This window comes from Erpetoichthys calabaricus, chromosome 1 (genome assembly GCF_900747795.2).
Source record: "Erpetoichthys calabaricus chromosome 1, fErpCal1.3, whole genome shotgun sequence".
In the NCBI taxonomy this organism is placed as follows: domain Eukaryota; kingdom Metazoa; phylum Chordata; class Cladistia; order Polypteriformes; family Polypteridae; genus Erpetoichthys; species Erpetoichthys calabaricus.
Window position 1 is genome coordinate 177,234,843 of NC_041394.2, and position 21,308 is coordinate 177,256,150.

At 37.9% G+C, this 21,308-nt stretch overlaps 1 protein-coding gene across 3 annotated transcripts in view; it reads left to right on the plus strand.

Annotated features, from left to right (window-relative positions):
• The window catches only part of nedd1 (NEDD1 gamma-tubulin ring complex targeting factor), a 753,979-nt gene that overhangs the window by 64,542 nt on the left and 668,129 nt on the right, over positions 1 to 21,308 (plus strand). For all 3 annotated transcript variants that reach the window (XR_007934374.1, XM_028809018.2, XM_028809027.2), the window contains exons 11-13: positions 2,139 to 2,317; positions 17,331 to 17,508; positions 17,625 to 17,793. Coding sequence is in view for 2 of the 3 variants with exons in the window: in XM_028809018.2 (XP_028664851.1) it covers positions 2,139 to 2,317; positions 17,331 to 17,508; positions 17,625 to 17,793 (526 nt within the window). In the remaining variant the exon portion in view is untranslated. The remainder of the gene's footprint in view (positions 1 to 2,138; positions 2,318 to 17,330; positions 17,509 to 17,624; positions 17,794 to 21,308) is intronic.

Here is a 21,308-nt window from a genome sequence, read left to right on the forward strand (position 1 = left end):
CTTGTTCTACATAACACAATGTAATCTGCAAAAAGCATGCATCAGGCAGCTTTGTCTTTTATTCCATGACTCAATACATCCATAACCAGATCAAAGAGTTGAGGATCCCTGCTGCAGACCTACTTTAACTGGGATCTTGTCTGTTACCCCAGCACTGCTTTTAACCCGAGTCCTCAATCTCTCATACATATCACTGGACAATCCTCACATACTTCTCTGGTACTCATTTCTTTCTCATGCACCTCCAGACCTCTTGACATGGCAATCTATTATAAGCCTTCTCCAAATTAATAAATACCATATGCTAACCCTTCATTTGGTACTCCATCCCAAAATACTTCCTTTGGATTTTCTTCATTCAACTGCTTTTTAAAGTGCCTCTTTCATATATTCTTGATCTGTCCAGCTCATTTAAGACCACACCTTGCTCACCTTTCATCTACTTTATTCAACTAAAAACCTTTGCTGTCTTGTTCCTAGCCTTAGAGGGAGACAGAATGATTCTGAGAACAGCTATTTTCCCCAATTTTTCATATACCTTCTCCAAAGCTTGTGTCTTAGATCAAGCCACTGCCCTCTTTGCCCCCTTCTTTATCTGCCTATACTGTGTGTTTCTATATCTTTCTTTTTCCCTGATTGGTACAATTTCTGCTTTGCATCCTTCTTAGCCTTTATCACATTTTGTACCTCTCTTTTCCACCACCATGTCTCTTTGTCTCCATATGGGCTCTTTCCTGTTGTCCCACCCAACACCTCTTCACCTATTCTTAATACAACTTTGCTGTTCTTCTCCCACCATTCTCTCAAATGACTGCATTTCATTTAAAAACTTTCTCCTTAACACCTTCCTCTTTTAATCTCCACTACTTTATCCTTGGTGCTGCTTGTTTTGGTTTTATTCTCCAGCTGACTATGAAATTCCAGTTTATCACCATCACTTTATGCTGCACTGTCACACTTTCCTCATTTATAACCTTCCAATTCTTTATCTCTTTCAAATGAGATATTCTACACATTAGAAAGTATTTCACTTTCCATTCCTCCACTACTGCAAGTCAAAAGCTGATTTACTTTATTTTCAAAAAATGTGTTAACTATTAACAGATCAGATGCTACGGCAAAATCTACTATCTTGTCCCCTTCCCAATTTCTATCCCCTACTCCCCACCATTCATGTATTCTCTCTGTCATCTCTTTACTCTTTCATACATGCCCATTTAGATCACAACCAAAAATCACCCTTTCTTCCTCTTGTACTGCTGTAAGCTCTTCGTCCATTTGTGCCCAGAAAATGTCCTTCTTATCTCCCTCATAGCCCACTTTAGGAGTATATGCAAAAGTGACATTAATTACAGACTAATCAAGGCCCAGCTTGACACTCATCACCTTTTCACTCCTCCTATTCACAAAGTTTAAGATATTGTCATGGACTCAATGTTTTTCTAGTTTTGCCTCCAGAACCCATGTTGTCTTATCGTTTAGTTCTTTGGATACTGCTATATCTACACCATTTTTCCCTTGCTCATTTGCTCCACTATATAAAAACTTAAATCCTCCTCCCAATTCTCTTGCCTTATTCCCCTTCCATTTAGTTTTCTGCAAACACAACACTCCCACGTTCCTCCTTTTCTTCAAATCTGCCAACTCTCCCACTCATACCTTTAACATATCCTTTCCTTTCACTTGTCTTCTTCTTCTGGACTAACTTCTTTAGCCGAGCCTGTTCTTAGCCCGATATCTCATACTCACTTTCAACAGGGAACATTCTAGACCCCTACATGTCACCTACGAGGTACCCCCTAGCATGTTTCGAAGCTGATTGGATTCAACATTAGAACAATCTAGATGAGAACAGGTCATTCAGCCCAACAAAGCTCGCCAGTTCTATCCACTTAATTCTAAAAAAAACAACTAGTCAAGATTTATTCCATCATTAAGGTTTTATTTAAGTTTTACAGAAGGATACTATTGCTGACACTAACCCTCTCTATTTATCTGGGCTTGGGACTGGCACCAAGTTGGGATGGTTTACCCTCCTGGTGGCTAGATTATTTTTTATGTATTTTTTTATCCCTTGTATAACCATTATTAAACAATGTGTGTTTGATTAATTTCAACTGACCATTTATTTTTTTCAGTGATGGATTTTATGTCACATTTTTCGGGTAACCTGACATCTCATAAGATTCCTACTAGTGGCTTACAGACCTCCAACACTCTTCTCTCATTTGGTGAATCACCCCTGAAAGCAGAAGATGCAGACAGCGACAGTCTTAAAGTAGGACAGGCAACAGTTGGAAGCCATGACACACAGTCTGTAAGTTATAAAACTATATGTGTATTTTATTGCTAACATATTATTTTATTTTAATACATATAGATGGTTAAAATAGACCATGGCTTTGAAAGAAAAACATGTAGTGGAGCATTGTTAGAAGTACACTATAGAGGACAATTTGTGGAAAGTATAAAACAAATGCAAAAAATTGCATAATGAAACAGTAAACCATTTAATAAATAAATCAGTAATAAATGTTATATATTATATGTGTTTCTTCTAATTCTTTCTTTAATTTTAACTTTGGAATTGAAAGTACTTCGGGGTCAAATGGAATTCCCTGAAATTCAGGATTGCGAATCCTGGCAGTTCCCCCTGGTGGCCCCCATGGAACCCAACAGGAATGCTTTATGGGACTACAAGTCCCCGCATGCCCAGTGGGAGTCTTTGTGGGAGTCCTAGCCCAGAGATGCTGCCATCTAGTGTATCAGGGGGAGCAAATAGGTCAAGCAGGTTAACTCCTTTGATTCTACCATTATATTAGTCTCCCAGCCAGGTAAGAACCCTGAACCTGTTCCAGCAGACACGGCAGTATAATTTGATATCTTCTGTCTTGCAGGGAACATCCTTCAGTTCTCAGCCCTTGTGTACTGACTGTTACTATATATATATATATATATATATATATATATATATATATATATATATATACACACACAGTGCATCCGGAAAGTATTCACAGCGCATCACTTTTTCCACATTTTGTTATGTTACACTTATTCCAAAATGGATTAAATTCATTTTTTTCCTCAGAATTCTACACACAACACCCATTAATGACAACGTGAAAAAAGTTTACTTGAGGTTTTTGCAAATTTATTAAAATTAATAAAACTGAGAAATGTACATAAGTATTCACAGCCTTTGCTCAATACTTTGTCGATGCACCTTTGGCAGCAATTACAGCCTCAAGTGTTTTTGAATATGATGCCACAAGCTTGGCACACCTATCCTTAGCCAGTTTCAGCCATTCCTCTTTGCAGCACCTCTCAAGCTCCATCAGGTTGGATGGGAAGCGTCGGTGCAGAGCCATTTTAAGATCTCTCCAGAGATGTTCAATCGGATTCAAGTCTGGGCTCTGGCTGGGCCACTCAAGGACATTCACAGAGTTGTCCTGAAGCCACTCCTTTGATATCCTGGTTGTGTGCTTAGGGTCGTTGTCAAGCTGAAAGATGAACCGTCGCCCCAGTCTGAGGTCAAGAGCGCTCTGGAGCAGGTTTTCATCCAAGATTTCTCTGTACATTGCTGCAGTCATCTTTCCCTTTATCCTGACTAGTCTCCCAGTCCCTGCCACTGAAAAACATCCCTACAGCATGATGCTGCCACCACCATGCTTCACTGTAGGGATGGTATTGGCCTGGTGATGAGCGGTGCCTGGTTTCCTCCAAAACGTGACGCCTGGCATTCACACCAAAAAGTTCAATCTTTGTCTCATCAGACCAGAGAATTTTCTTTCTCATGGTCTGAGAGTCCTTCAGATGCCTTTTGGCAAACTCTAGGGGGGCTGCCATGTGCCTTTTAGTAAGGAGTGCTTCCATCTGGCCACTCTGCCATACAGGCCTGATTGGTGGATTGCTGCAGAGATGCTTGTCCATCTGGAAGGTTCTCCACTCTCCACAAAGGACCTCTGGATCTCTGACAGAGTGACCATCGGGTTCTTGGTCACCTCCCTGACTAAGGCCCTTCTCCCCCCGATTGCTCAGTTTAGATGGACGGCCAGCTCTAGGAAGAGTCCTGGTGGTTTCAAACTTCTTCCACTTACGGATGATGGAGGCCACTGTGCTCATTGGGACCTTCAAAGCAGCAGAAATTTTTCTGTAACCTTCCCCAGATTTGTTCCTCGAGACAATCCTGTCTCGGAGGTCTACAGACACTTCCTTTGACGTCATGCTTGGTTTGTGCTCTGACATGAACTGTCAACTGTGGGACCTTACATAGACAGGTGTGTGCCTTTCCAAATCATGTCCAATCAACAGAATTTACTACAGGTGGACTCCAATTAAGCTGCAGAAACATCTCAAGGATGATCAGGGGAAACAGGATGCACCTGAACTCAATTTTGAGCTTCATGGCAAAGGCTGTGAATACTTATGTACATGTGCTTTCTTAATTTTTTTATTTTTAATAAATTTGCAAAAATCTCAAGTAAACTTTTTTCAGGTTGTCATTATGGGGTGTTGTGTGTAGAATTCTGAGGAAAAAAAATGAATTTAATCCATTTTGGAATAAGGCTGTAACATAACAAAATATGGAAGAAGTGATGCGCTGTGAATACTTTCTGGATGCACTGTGTATGAATATATATATATAATATACACATACAGTATATATACACACACTCACTATATATTAATTTATTTTATTGTCTTTAACGCATAGCTGTGGCATGTACTACTATGCATGGCCAATCATAGACAACTGTATATCATTAGCATTGGCTGAAACTAAGCTGTTATTGCTTTTGATTGATTTGTGTTTTTACTGCAACAAACATAAACAACTCTAAAATGTGGCTGTGTCCCATTGTTGTGCATAAGTGGCTACACACTGCCCTCCTGTGTCTATTTAAATTAACAACATGTCTCAGGTCTATATTAAGTATTGCAGTGCAGCAACACGTTTTCCAAGATAAATTAAAATTAATTGTTTAATCTATTTGATTAATTGGTTTGAATTCTTATTGTAAATTATTTGAACAATGGTTATTTGTTACCATTTACCATGTGTCAGGAACATCTCCGAAATATGCAATACAAAATAGTTAAAATCACTTTGAACATGTATGGAATTTAAGCAGGAATCTCAATTATTTATTGTTGCTAAAAGCCCTTCACTTACATATACATTGATCACAATAAACAAGAATTAGAAATACAGTAATCCCTCCTCCATCGCGGGGGTTGCATTCCAGACCCCCCCGCGAAAGGTGAAAATCCGCGAAGTAGAAACCATATGTTTATATGGTTATTTTTATATTATCATGCTTGGGTCACAGATTTGCACAGAAACACAGGAGGTTGTAGAGAGACAGGAACTTTATTCAAACACTGCAAACAAACATTTGTCTCTTTTTCAAAAGTTTAAACTGTGCTCCATGACAAGACAGAGATGACAGTTCTGTCTCATAATTAAAAGAATGCAAACATATCTTCCTCTTCAAAGGAGTGCACGTCAGGAGCAGAGACTGTCAGAAAGAGAGAGGAAAGCAAACAAATCAATAGGGCTGTTTGGCTTTTAAGTATGCGAAGCACCGCGGCACAAAGCTGTTGAAGGCGGCAGCTCACACCCCCTCCGTCAGACAGAGAAAAACAAACAATCAAAAATCAATACGTGCCCTTCGAGCTTTTAAGTATGCGAAGCACCGTGCAGCATGTCGCTTCACGAAGCAGCAGCACAGAAGGGAGCAACATGAAGATAATCTTTCAGCATTTTTAGACGAGCGTCCGTATCGTCTAGGTGTGCGAACAGCCCCCCTGCTCAATCCCCCTACGTCAGGATCAGAGAATGTCAGCGCAAGAGAGAGAGAGAGAAAAGTAAGTTGGGTAGCTTCTCAGCCATCTGCCAGTAGTGTCCCTTGTATGAAATCAACTGGGCAAACCAACTGAGGAAGCATGTACCAGAAATTAAAAGACCCATTGTCCGCAGAAATCCGCGAACCAGCAAAAAATCCGCGATATATATTTAAGTATGCTTACATATAAAATCCGCGATAGAGTGAAAGCGCGATATAGCGAGGGATTACTGTACATTTGTAAATATGATTGGGATGTAAGCCTGTGGTTTTTAACATGCATTATTTGAATTTGAACAAGTTTTAAATAACTGCATGTGATTTTTCTTTCTTTAATGAGTCATGGAAGAAGTATTAAAGACGGTCTTAGTTATTTTGTCTGCATGTTACTTACTACAGCCGTTTATCCATGTGTATTTCTATTTTCTCATTAGAAAACGCAGTGTCGCTCTGCTTGCATATTTTTTTTTTTAGAAATTCCTCTTTATAGAACTGCCTTAACTCAATGATATCTTATTTTACATCTTTCTGATGCAAAATTTCATCTTCTGGGATTGTTGTGCTTAGATGACCCACATTGCTTTGAGTTTTCTGTTCACAAATGTATATCCTAGCATTCCACTGTACCGTTTTCAGCTATAGTCTAAATTTATTACCCCGTTGCACTTTAAGTACTAGATGAAGGAGTTTTTAAGCATTAAACGCCCCATATTTCAAAGCTGGTCTGACTTGTATCTTTTTTGCAAGATATATACAGTGTATATATATATATATATATATATATATATAAATAAATTGTTTTTTTTTTTTTTTTTACTTATACTGTTACAATCAATATATGCTTAAAAGAAAAATAAAATTCTCAGGCATGCTTAATTCATTTACAGAGGTCCTGGGGGTGGAGCCTATCCCAGCAGCACTGTTCACAAGGCAGAAAACTTCCCTAGACAACTGTTTTAGAGTTAAAGTAACATGTCACTGTAATCTAATTACATTTTCCAGTAAGAAAGTAGAATAATGCATCACACTTTAAGTTATTGACTGAATTAGAATTTCTTTAGTTATGTTATTTGTTTCTAAGCAAATAATGTTTAAATGTCACATATTATCTTTTGAAGGGAGGAGAGTGTGGTTAGCTGATCTGCGTTCCCTGCTCTATTTACATGGCACATGCACAATATTTTCACACAAGTGTAGAATATATTGAATTTTATAGTGTTGTCAGATCTGATGATGTATGATATTTTATTAAATTACAAGTTCGTTTCTCTTTCGGATTGTATTGACAAGAACATTTTATTAAGGACCAACTAAAATTAAAAATCAACCACTTGTTTCAGGGAATGTGGGAGGAAAACAGAATATCACTATGAAAACCCAAGAGAGCACAGGGAGAAAATGCAAATTCCACATAGACAATAACTAGTTGCAATATTATAATCATAAGAATAAATATCCATCCATCCATCCATTATCAATTACCAATCCCGGGCAGGGTGCCAACCCACCGCAGATAAATAAATATAGTTGGAAAATATGCAGAGTAGGCGGCACGGTGGCGCAGTGGGTAGCGCTGCTGCCTCGCAGTTGGGAGACCTGGGGACCTGGGTTCACTTTCCGGGTCCTCCCTGCGTGGAGTTTGTATGTTCTCCCCGTTTCTGTGTGGGTTTCCTCCCACAGTCCAAAGACATGCTGGTTAGGTGGATTGGCAATTCTAATTTGGCCCTAGTGTGTGCTTGGTGTGTGGGTGTGTTTGTGTGTGTCCTGCGGTGGGTTGGCACCCTGCCCGGGATTGGTTCCTGCCTTGTGCCCTGTGTTGGCTGGGATTGGCTCCAGCAGACCCCCATGACCCTGTGTTTGGATTCAGTGGGTTGGAAAATGGATGGAATATGCAGAGTAAATTAAGTTTCATTTGTTTAATAATTTATCACAGGCAGACTGGTACCCCATATGGTGTTAGCTCTGACCATGTGCTTAATATTGCAGAGACAGTTCCCACTTCCCAGTAATTTTGAATTGGAAGAAGTTGGTTCAGAAGATGAATGGATGGATAGTAATTCATTTAACTTTTATTTTTTTTGATATTTTGTTTCACTCTTTGATAAATAATGCATAGGTTAGTTTGTAATATTTTCTGTATATTCCGGAGTGTGCAGTATTTGTACAGTCGTGGTGATGCAGCTTGACTGCCACAGTTGTAAGGTGTATTTTGCTTGTGTTTTAATCATAAATGCATGATTTCACTAAAGAAGCAGATGACAGAATTTAAATAATTAGTAAAAAAAATTAAATGAATCCAACTCCTTCAATATCCAGCACTTATTTGGCTCTCCAATGTTTTCTTGATGCTAATCATTTGTGAGCTACTTTTTTATTAGCAAGCAGATCTGTTTTTGAGACATGCACTAAAATAGAAAAAAATATTTTGATTTTTTACAAGATTGAAAGTCTTTGTGGTTATCTCTTATATATATATATATATATATATATATATATATATATATATATATATATATTTCTCTTCTTGTTTGTCCTGCTTCCACTTCAAAACCGGTCCTGCCCACACGCAGCCAACACGGCATTTCTCGATTCCTATTCGTCCTCATCCATGTCATGCACAATACTGGCCTGCTGAGCGTAATACATTCAACAAGTACTCGAGGTGCTGCCACAATGGTAAAGTAGCTCTACCACCTTTGCGGGAGCCACCTGTGTCTTTACAACAGCTTCTTACACAGCAAACATCAGAAACTAAAAATTATCTTGAACACATTCGAGAATACAACTCTTCTGTAGCGTTTGCTTCCATTGGTGCACAGATAACTCAACCTCCTGGCCATGGACCATACTGTTTTAAAATACACAGGCAGATCTCTCCACTATACGCTAACACTTCTACCTATCCAGGATATGGACAGTTGTATGTTTTTGACACAGTGCAAGCTACTGAAGTACGCTTACAAAATAAAGCAAACTCTGCATGCAGCGAAAATGTACTTCTCCAGCTAGATTCCATGCTCAGAACCATCAACCCCTTCGCTAAATCGTACAAACACATGCATGAAATCGCTCAGTCCAATCCCAACAGCATCTGTACGAATGGTTTTCAAGGAAAACCCTGGGCAGGATTTACGACGATACAATGCCCTGACATTGCAGCGATTTTCATCAGAGAAGATGGTGAAAGGGACATTTGCATCTATCCCATAGGCAACTCTTGTAAACAGATTTCCATGCTCAATATGAATTGCGATCCTATGGTTTACCCACTTTTATTCCCTTACGGAGACATTGGCTGGCACAAAGATTTACAACATGTTCCCGATAAAAGAACTGCCAAGCGAATAAAGCTTACTCAATGCCAATTTTACGTGTACAGATTAGCAATGAGATATACATTTATTACTTTGCACTCCAGCGGCAAACTATTCCAACAGTACATCATAGATACGTATGTTAAAACAGAGGGCACACGTCTCAACTATCTCAGATTACATCTACAAGATTTGCTACAGGAACTATCAGATGCATTGCAAGCAAATGCTGAAAATAACAACGTTCATGTACGCAAAATGATCATATTACCATCCATATTTCCAGGAATCCAAGATACATGCAACAAAAACTATCAGGATGCCATGGCCATGGTACGTAAATTCGGAAAGCCTGATTTATTTATCACTTTCACATGTAATCCTGCTTGGCTGGAATTTCTACATGCACACTGTGTCATTCAAGAAGTATTTATTTCTTCTTGATTTCTGAATTCCTTTCTCACCGTTTTCTGTTCCTATTCTTACACCACCGTATGCTATGGCGGGCGTCGGCTAGTAATCCATATTTTATTCACAATCAGGAAATTATTGCATCTAGATGGGCTCACTCAGTTGAACCTACCTATCCTTCAAAGCTTTTAACCACCCATCACTATTGCAGTCATAACAAAACAAAAAAGGGTGCTAAAATATGACATCCTTCAGTCATGTAATTCTACATTTTTCCCCACATATGGCTCAACTATCTATTTTAGTGCTTTTTTTTTTTTAATTTTATTTATTAATTTTATTGTAATCATTCCATACATATAGCTTAATTTATAACAAAAAAGAATTGAAGACAAATCAGACCCCACCCTTGAGAAGGAGAGCTTAGCCAAAGGAGAATTGCTTAAGGCTTTTTAATAGGGCAAAAATAAACAAAAGAAAGGAAGAAATATATATAGGTAAATAAAAAAAATGGAGAAGGGAAATAAATGCGGTGATAATTATTTCTCTTATTCTAAAATATTATTGATTAGATCCTGCCAGGTTTTGAAAAAAATTCTGTATGGATCCTCTAACTTAGAATTTGATTTTTTCCAATTTCAAATAATATAAAACATCGGTTTCCCACTGACTTATCAGAGGAGAGTTAGGATTCTTCCAATTTAACAAAATAAGTCTGCGTGCCAAAAGTGTAGTGAATGCAATCACCGTTTGTTTGTCCTTCTCCACTTCAAGTCCGTCTGGAAGAACACCGAACACAGCGGTTAATGGGTTAGGAGGGATTGTGGCTGTCTGAAAGGCACTTAAAAATTTTGGTCCAAAATGATGTTAATTTGGTGCAGGCCCAAAACATGTGACCCATTGAGGCAGGAGCTTGGTTGCAGCGTTTGCAGGTTGGATCTTGCCCTGGAAACATTTTGGACAGTTTTAAGCAAGACCGATGAGCTCGATAATTTTGAGTTGAATAATTCTATGCTTTGCGCATATGGAGCTCGAGTGAATTCTCTGCATTGCTACCTTCCACTCCTTTTCTGATATATTGATTAAGAGATCTTTTTCCCAATGTCCTCTTGGGTCTTTGAAAGGGAGGGACTCTAATAAGGTTTTATATAATGAGGAAATGGTGTCTAATTCCTCGAAATTGAGCAGTATTTTTTCCAGCATGGTGGGGGGTACGAGGTGAGGAAAATCGGGCAGTTTCTGTTTAACAAAGTTTATAATTTGAAGATAGTGAAAGAAACGTGTAGCTGGGAGGTTGAATTTGGAACGTAATTGTTCAAAGGATGCAAATATGTTGTCTATATAAAGATCTCCGAGCATTTTAATCTCAAATCTTTTCCAGGTATTAAAAACTGGATATGTTTGCGAGGGTTGAAAGAGGTGGCTCTCTTGCAGAGGTGCCACAGATAAAAGATTCTCCATCTTAAAATGCTTTCTAAGTTGGTTCCATATTCTGAGTGAGTAAAGCACAGTTGGGTTATCAGTATATTTTCGATAACTTGCATTTATTGGAGCGCAGAGCAGGGAGTATAAAGAAGTACTACAGGATTTTACTTCTATTGCAGACCAGGCTTGTGTATGTTCATTTATTTGTGTCCAGGTTTTTATAGCTTGTATGTTTGCTGCCCAGTAATAAAACTGAAAATTAGGTAAAGCCATGCCACCTTCTGCCTGAGGTCTTTGTAGAGTCACTCTTCGGATACGTGGGTGTTTTGAGTTCCAAATCAATAAGGTTATTGTTCAGTCTAATTGCTTAAAAAACGATTTATTGATGTATATTGGAATGTTTTGAAATAAAAAAAGTTTAGGAAGGATATTCATCTTGACAACGTTAATTCTTCCGGCTAGAGTGAGATGAAGGGTTGACCATCGAAGCAAGTCTTGCTTAATTTTTTGCATACAGACGGCAGAATTTTGTTGATAAAGAGCTTTATGTTTACTTGTGATATTTACCCCTAGGTATTTAAACTGATCTGCTATGGTAAAAGATAGGGTGTCCAATCTAATATTATATGCTTGTGAATTCACTGGAAAGAGTATACTTTTATTCAGATTAATTCTGAGTGCAATTCTGTGAGTGCTGTTAAAACTGCAGACACAGTGGTTTCTGGGTCTGATATATATAAAACCATATCATCTGCATATAGAGAAATTTTCTGTTCCAGTCCTTCTCTGATAATCCCCTTTATCTGATAAGAATTTCGACAGTGAACTGCCAGTGGTTCAATGGCGATTGCAAACAGCAGTGGTGACAAGGGACATCCTTGTCTGGTGCCACGTTCTAGCTTAAAGTAGTCTGAACAAATGTTGTTAATACATACTGAAGCTTCGGGATTGGTATACAGTAGTTTGATCCATGCACAAATATTCGGGGCCAAACCCAAATTTCTCCAATGCAGTGAAAAGGTAGTTCCATTCAATCATATCAAATGCTTTTTCTGCATCTAATGATAGTAATATCTCTGGGGTGTTTGACTTTGCTGGTGAATATATTACATTAAACAGGCGTTAGAGATTGGAAGATAAGTGTCGGCCTTTAATAAATCCAGTTTGATCCTGTGATATAACCGAGGGCAGCACTTTATCCATCCTTTTAGCTAGAATTTTTGAGAGTATCTTAACATCATTATTCAGGAGTGAAATTGGTCTGTATGATGCACATTGTAACAAGTCCTTATTTTGTTTAGGAAAGACGGTGATTAATGCTTGACGAAAAGTTTGAGGTAATATTTGGTTGTCTGTAGCTTCTGTAAATGTTGCCAGTAAGAGGGGAGCTAGCTGAGTGGAGAATTTCTTATAAAATTCTATCCGGTAACCATCAGGGCCAGCTGATTTCCCTCTTTGAAGTGACTTTATAGCATCTAGTAATTCTGATAGCGTCAGAGGTTTATCCAGTACCTCGGCACTTAAAGCATCTATTTGTGGTGTCTGTAATGTATCTAGAAATGCATTAGATTGTGTGTTGTCTTCTTTGAACTCAGTAGAATATAAGGATTTATAATAATCTCTAAATATATGCATTATATTTTTATGGTCAATGATTTCTTCTCCATTCGTGTTGGTGATTACTGGTATTGCATTGCGAACTTCTTGTTTGTGAATTTGTTGAGCTAAAAGCTTATTAGCTTTTTCTCCATGTTCATAGTAATGATGTCTCAACTTATAAATAAGTTGTTCAGTTTCTTTAGTTGTCAAGATGTTGAGTTCTGTATGCAGGGCCTGCCTTTTCCTGTGAAGAGCTTCACTTGGATGCCTGGCTTGTTCTTCATCTATTCCAGTAATTTCGCTTCTTAGCTCTGACACTTTCTTGGTTTCTAATTTATTTCTGTGGGAAATATATGAAATAATCTGTCCTCTTAAGAAGGCCTTTTGAGTTTCCCAGAGTGTTCCTGCAGAAACCTCTGTGGGCGTGTTTGTCTCTAGGAAGAAGCTGATTTGTTTGGATATAAATTCTGTGCAGTTCTCGTCTGCTAATAGAAGAGGGTTAAGACGCCATCTGCAAGGTGAGTGTGAGGGGCTTAATGATTTTAGCTCCAAGACTAGAGGGGCATGGTCGGAGATAACAATTGTGTCGTATTTGCATGATTTGATCATAGGCAGGAAATTATTATCTATAAAAAAATAATCAATTCTTGAGTAGCTATGATGCACTGGTGAGTAGAACGAATATGTTCTTGAGTTTGGGTTAAGAAACCTCCAGGGGTCTGATAAGTTGTGGTCAGTTAAAAACTGTGTAATTGTCTTTGCAGTGTTAGATGTCGTCCCCCCTGTCACAGGAGTCCAATCTAAGAGTGGATTTAAAACACAATTAAAGTCCCCAGCCATTATAATTTTATGAGTGTTCACATTGGGAATGGATGCAAATAGATTTTGCATGAATTCCTTATCATCGACATTGGGTGCATAAACATTTATCAAAATCATTTTACTGTTAAATAAGTTGCCCATGACCATCAGATATCTCCCTTCAGGGTCCGATACTACATCTGATGCTACAAATGGAACTGTTCTGTGTATGAGAATTCCCACACCTCTAGTTTTCTTTATAAAGCTAGAATGGAACATTTGGCCAGTCCAGTCTTTTTGTAGTCTGAACTGATCCTTGCTTAGTAAGTGGGTCTCCTGTAAAAATACTATTTTAGCGTTTAAGCCTGTTAGGTGAGAGCATACTTTCTTTCTCTTTAATTCGTGATTCAGGTCTTTAACATTCCAGCTCACAAAGTTAACTGTCCCATCATAGAGACATTGATTCTGAGTTTTTAATGTCATTTTATAGTCTTAACTGGTGTTGAGGCAGTTTTAATCTTAATTTCAGAATTCCCCATGAGTTATTGCCATATAGCCTTTTGTTGCGTTGATATTTATAGTTATAAGGATTAGAAGAATAGGTTAGATATAGCCTGCTCTCCTTCTCTCCCCCCTTTATCCCCCCACTTTGCCTCCCCACATGCCTCCCACATTGATCCCACTTAGCAGCGTCCTAGTCCTCTGACATACAAAGAGACAAAGCACGTCCGAAACAAAACAAACCCCACCCCGCAGCGGCGTTTGAGAATTAAAACAAAGTAGAGGTATCTATTGCAGCTGAAGTCTAAATACTATCTGCCAAAAATATAATCATTAACAGTCTTTAAGCTTAAAATAATCTTCAGCAATTTTAAGATATTAAAATAATAAAATAATGAACCCTGGGAATGATTTTAAAAAGTGGTCTAGGATAAACATAGTAAATCCTAATGCAATAGTAGAAATAGCAATAAACCAAGGGTATGATGTTAAACAGTCTACTTTAAGGTAGTAGAAAAAAAAAACCAAACCCTACTTTAATTACTTCCACAATTCCACACACTCACGTCTGTAACTGTAATTAAGACATAAACATATAGTGTCCAAGTAAAGAAAAGGATGTATACAGTAATCCCTCCTCGATCGCGGGGGTTGCGTTCCAGAATCCCCCGCGAAAGGTGAAAATCTGCGAAGTAGAAACCATATGTTTATATGGTTATTTTTATATTGTCATGCTTGGGTCACAGATTTGCACAGAAACACAGGAGGTTGTAGAGAGACAGGAACTTTATTCAAACACTGCAAACAAACATTTGTCTCTTTTTCGAAAGTTTAAACTGTGCTCCATGACAAGACAGAGATGACAGTTCCATCTCACAATTTAAAGAATGCAAACATATCTTCCTCTTCAAAGGAGTACGCGTTAGGAGCAGAGAATGTCAGAGCAAGAGAGAGAGAGAGAGAGACCGAGAAAAACAAACAATCAAAAATCAATACATGCCCTTCGAGCTTTTAAGTATGCGAAGCACCGTGCGGGAAGCATGTCGCTTGACAAAGCAGCTGCACAGAAGGGAGCAACGTGAAGGTAATCTTTCAGCATTTTTAGACGAGCGTCCGTATCCTCTAGGGGTGCGAACAGCCCCCCTGCTCACACCCCCTCCGTCAGGAGCAGAGAATGTCAGAGCGAGAGAGAGAGAGAAAAGTAAACAACCAAAAATCAATACGTGCTGTTTGATCTTTTAAGTATGCAAAGCACCGTGCAGGAAGCATATCGCTTGACAAAGCAGCCACATGTAAGCCCAGCAAGGATGGCAATGTGAAGGTAATCTTTCAGCGTTTTTTGAGGAGCTGCCGTATCCTCTAGGGGTGCGAACAGCCCCCGTGCTCACAATATATTTGAGGAGTTTTATTTAATATGTAATACGCGCTCTGGTTTGGTAGCTTCTCAGCCATCTGCCAATAGCGTCCCTTGTATGAAATCAACTGGGCAAACCAACTGAGGAAGCATGTACCAGAAATTAAAAGACCCATTGTCCGCAGAAATCCGCGAACCAGCAAAAAATCCGCGATATATATTTAAATATGCTTACATATAAAATCCGCGATAGAGTGAAGCCTTGAAAGTCAAAGCGCGATATAGTAAGGGATTACTGTAATTATAATACCAGTCTCTTTAAAAGTGGATCCGACAGCAAATGATAGGTCCTTCCCATGCCATGACAGAATACGGCTCCTTATTAACTTTCAAAAGAGTGTCGGAAACAGCTTCTTTAGTTCCTTTGCAGCTTCCTCCTTACTTGAAAATACATAATATTGGTCTTGAACTTCCACTTTCAGTTTGGCGGGATACAAGAGGCTATATTTGATATGGACTTTCTGTAGCAACTTTTTAATGTTAAAGTAGGCTGCACGTTTTGCAGCTGTTAATGGTGAGATGTCAAGGAAAATACGAATAAGATTATTTTCAAATATAATCTCTTGCTTGTGTCTGAGAAGTGCCTTCACATCAAGCTTACATTGTAGTCGCTCGAAGCGGACAATAAAAGACCTAGGTTTAAAGGTGCTTGATCTGTATATGCGATAGGCTGCTGCTATCTCGGTGTCGAATTTAAAATCATCTCCAATTATTTTAGAGAGTAATTCTACTGCAAATTTCACTGGGTTTGAGCTTTCTCGTTTCTCAGGTATGCCCTCAAGTCTTATATTATTTCTTCTGCACCCATCTTCCAGGGCCGCAAGTCTGTCTCCGAGTTTTTTGCATTCGGAATCCGCAGCTGTATCTTTTTCATCGGCGGTAGATGCCAATTGTTCCGCTGTTTCAACTCAAGCCGTGAATGCCTGCTTAACGTCATCCAGCTGATCTGTAACGTCATTCATCTGATCGGCAAGTTTTTTCAGTTTGGATCTATTTTCTTCGATGTGTTCCTCTAATTTCTCCAACATGCTTTTAAAGGTCACGTCAAAACGTTTAAATAGACGCGTGTCCCGGTCTTTGTTATCCTTATTAAGCTCACTCTTAAGCTCAATGTTAGCCTTCTTAAGCTCATTCTTGTTATCCTTCTTAAGCTCATTTATTGCCGTAGCCATGGCAGTGGCCAGTGTAGCGATCATCTCTTTCAATTCGGACAGTTCGCTTCGGCTTTCATGCTCCACGAGTGGAATTGCAGCTCCTGTTACAGCAGGTGCTGCGGGCTCGCGATGAGTAGATGAGAGCACCTCCTACAGAGCCTTTTCTAATCTCGAATGATCCTCAGAAATTGGTGATCCATCACGACCTGTATCACTTGCACCTTCGCTCCCATTTTCACTCTTGACTGGAGAGTATACAATGGAGCGGGGTCCTAGGAAATTTGCACATTCGTCTGCCTGTTCTAGGTCAGTCTCCGAGAGGCCATACCTTGCACTCGGGCCGATGTCTGTCCAGACTTTGATGCAGCTTTAAGTTTCTTTTCCGGTTCTTTCTGACTTTTCTTCTTGTTGCTCATGCTTGTATATTGTAGTGGAAGTTCCTTGGTTGGATTTAATACAGGATACCTCTAAATAATATGAAACACGTGGGAAAATAAAGCCACTGCTAGTGGAGCTCTGTTTCAGACGTCCATCTCCTATAACGGACGAGTGCTTTTAATTAAATCTCTTCAGGCTTCCTGAAAAATGTTATCAAAATTGCAAATGTCCTTGACTCTAACAAATCCTGTGTTTTGCTTTGTTTATTTCTGTTTTGGGGCAATAAAAATTGATGTATTTGATCTATTTATTAAATGGTTATAAGTACAAATTTGGGGGAAAAAAAAGGGGGATGAGAGCACAATGTAACACATTATTTATACTGTGATGGTGGTATTGTTTTATGTAATTAAATCTCTTTATTGGTTGTAAATCATTTACTTCTTTCTGTTAACCAGTATTGTTTTGTTGCACTTGTGTTCAGTTGATCAAGGTGAATCGTGCCTTATCTGAATCAGCCAATTCAAGTGGTTGTGGTAACACAAGCACACCTGTGATGTCATCCATAAAAACTCTTGAACCAAATGAGAGGCTAGGAAAAGATTTACAAACAAAGCTGCTGTATGACTCTCCAGTAAGTGGAGCTCCTTGTGGTGGATCAGGTAAGGTGCATCATTCTCTACAAAATGCAAAACACCAGAGTGATCTGCTAATTTAAAAAAAATAAACTGCATAATGAAAAGTTTAAGATATTGTCATGGAATCAATGTTTTTCTAGTCTTGTCTCCAGAACCCATATTGTCTGCTGCTCTAACAGAAGGTGTAGCCTCTTCATTATCTGAAAAGATAGCAGGAACTATTAACAACAATGGAAGTGGTCCTCCTCTGTCCTCAATTCAGATTCACTTTATCCGAAAAATGATCCAGGAAACGTTGGAAGACTTCAGGTATACTTTGATCTCAGTATTATATAATGTAATATTATATTACAGTATATCTCATATATTGTAAAATGAGTGGTTGTGATCATTTATCAAGCATTTAAAAATATTGAAAAGGTGAAAACAAATTAGGCCCTGAATTTTCAATTAAAATGTTTGATTGCCCTAAACAAAATGATTTGTTTAAAAATACTAGGGGGCTCTGCGCCCTGCTCACTTGCTCACCAACCCCTGTGCGGGCCCTACGCGCTAGTCACTTCCCGGATCTGCTACTTGCGTATGGGGAATCGTATGTACGATTTAAATAGATCATTATTTTCTTTTTTTGGATGCCACACTCCTTTTTGTTTCTGCCACGTGTAATGTTGAGGAATTTGCGTGTATGGTATATGCTTTTGCATTTACATCAGTTTTATTAAATTCAAAATAAGCCAATAATTTTATATTTTTTGTTTTCGCTACCTGTAAAGCTTCAGCTTCTTCACCTTCTTTAAATTGAATCATATTCTGAGCTGTTATGTGAATTGGTAATAAGTCAACAGAATGGCTTCGACCATTGCACTGACATATCCAGTATCCACATTTGCTTAAATGTCGTCCTGAGACTGTTCTTTGGATAAAGTTATGCATGCTCTTATCTTGGCCTTTATGAATGTACTTGTAGATGTACTTAATACTCATAACCGATGCACAATACTTGACATTAATATAAAAATATAATCGTTTGAGCAAATACGGGTTATACGGTACAATCATTGAATTATCGATCAGCACAATTTTACTGATTGTGTTGTTCGTGACTATGATCTCTGTGTCGATAATAAGGAAAGCCAGCCTTAGTCATATCTGTTGAATTAACAAACGCTTTAGGAAATTTTTTTAACACTTTTTTTTTTCTTTTGGGTCCCAACATACTGAATCTTTTATATGAGGTCCGCAAGACATGTGTTTAATGACTTTGTACCATAATTCAGGTTAGGTTTCTCTGTTTGGAATTTCAGCATAGACAAACCGATCTGTGAGGGAAACCCCATTTTTGAAATTCAATTGTATAAATGTATGCTCTGATTTGATCGAACACCGATTCAAGTTCTTTCAATAAAACTAAGACTTTCTGATAAAACAATCAACTTACAAATGTCGGAATGTCTAGAGCCGGTAATATAACTGTTGCAATGCTCTTGGACTACCTTGATACGATGATGGTAATATTTCTGCTTTACCTACTTTGAATTTGTTGGAACTATTGATATTTGAATTTTGAACGTGATCAATGAGATCTTGCATATGTTCTGTTCTAAGTTTTGCTTGATTCAATTTAATAAAGAACAGACGATTAGCTTTGACTTTTAGATACGCATTAATAATGTAATGTTGCGATAGACGTTGAGATGACAGAAGTGTGTTAAATACATTGGGACATATCGCTAATTTTGACACGAAATATTGTGTGGGTGTTATTCATTTTTCCGAATTCATGTGTTTCATATTATATGACCATCCTGTTTCGCCATCTGGGAAAAGTAAAGGATCAAAATGAGGAAAATTATTAGACAGAAATGACAAATTGTGCTGTGCTTTTGGATAAACACGAATATCAACTGTCTTTGATATCTCCATCTTTTGAAACTGTTATCGCTGACAATTTGTCACATGTTGGTTTATTATATATGCAAGTGTGATCTTTCGGATTCATATAGAAATCCAAGAAAACTTCTTTGTCCGTGTATTGCAGGTAAATTTTGTGTAAAGTGCGATACTTTTGGACGTATGGATTTGTATCCTTTATTGTCTGTAGAATTTCTAATACGTCAGATCGTTTAACTCTTTCGATTCTTTGTTGTATCGCTTCTCCATGATCATAAATATACACCTGACCGAATTGTGGTTTCTTTGAAATTAAACTTTTAGTAGTTTTAATTGTTGCGGGACCACAGATTCTCAGAGCATTTCGTCCTGAATCGCGTAAATCTACGTTTTGAGCATTGAATTCATGCAAATGCAAACAGATTATTGTAGATTCTGATATTTTTCTTACACTTTCACCAAATAACAAATCTTTTAATTCTCGCGGATACACCTCTTCATTGAGAAGAAACATTACTTTTCTCTGATGGCAACATGAATTAGACGATCTACAAGTTTCCAACTTAAACTTTAAAGCCGAATAATATCTACGTACTTCTGTCATGTCACCTACGTCCATATATTTGATCTCTTTTTGCTGTTCCGTTATTTCACCAAGAAATAATTTCCATTTGTTAGTGCTAATTGAATCTTTACTATCAGTCTTTTGATACTTTCGAATTTTAGTACTTTCATAATCTCTAACCTGCTCTGCATGTGTATCGCGCTAACGCTTTTGAACCTCTTTATGATGTTATACTTGGTCTTTTATTTCCGACCCTGCTTGGACCTACTAGGTTTTCAATTCCCTTGGTCCGGGCTGATTATTACTTTCTTTATTTTCCAAATTTGCACTTAGATTTATTGTTCTTTTTTCAATTCTTTTCTCTCCAATGCTTTTGGGTTTCTTTTCAATGCGCTGCCTTTTCTTCTTCACTTAGTCGTTGACATGTCATCAGGAATGTATAAAATTATTTTCCAGAAAAGGACTACTTCGAAAGAAACAAATAGATTGTATGTCTTGTATTAAAATGAGGAAAACGTAAAAATTTATAAGAGCTGAGAGCACAGAAACTATGTCTGACAATAGCATTCACATGAATGAGAGGTGAGTGGACTGTGGGCATGGTTGCAAATGGTTGAGAATAGGGCAGGACTTGTCAAAAAGTCTCGTCTAGCGGGACTTGAAATTATCTCTCTGAAAAAGTCTCATCTCAGGATTTCCTTTTATAATAGAGAGATATATAGTGTAAATATAAACTAAATTTATATAAACTAAATTTTAATTTTAATAATTCACTATAATTACTGTAGCTCAGTTTTTAAGTGTTCCTGTTTAGCATATGAAGTATGAATAAAGGAATGTTTCAAGAAAAAGTGTTCAGATTGTAACCGCATATGAGCCATTAAAGACAGCTGTTAGTTAAGCTATTCATGTGACATAACACTGTCATTTTGCCTTTATTGATTGTATAAAATAAAAAATACTACCTGGCTAGCGAGAAGTGCTATTTTTGTGGTTGAATTGCATTTGCAACAAAGTGAAAACGTATTTAATGCATTTAGTTAGTTCTTTATTTAAAAAAAATATACAGTAGACTCTCTGTTAACTGGAACTCAAACAACCGGCATTCTAAAGCAACTGGCAAAAAATCGAAGAACTAATTCTTAAATTCTCACCAGTACTCACACACCACATAATTTGTTTACCTCTCCTGCATGTGTAAATATATGATCTAACCTCATCCACCCTTTCTTTGTATATAAGATAGTCAGTTGGTATTTTTTTTTATTTAAAATTTTGAGAGCCAGTGTTCATTTTCAAGTGGCTGTGTTACTCGATTCAAAATTCACCATGGCATTTGTAAGCTAGACTTGTCAGGTGAGGAGAAATC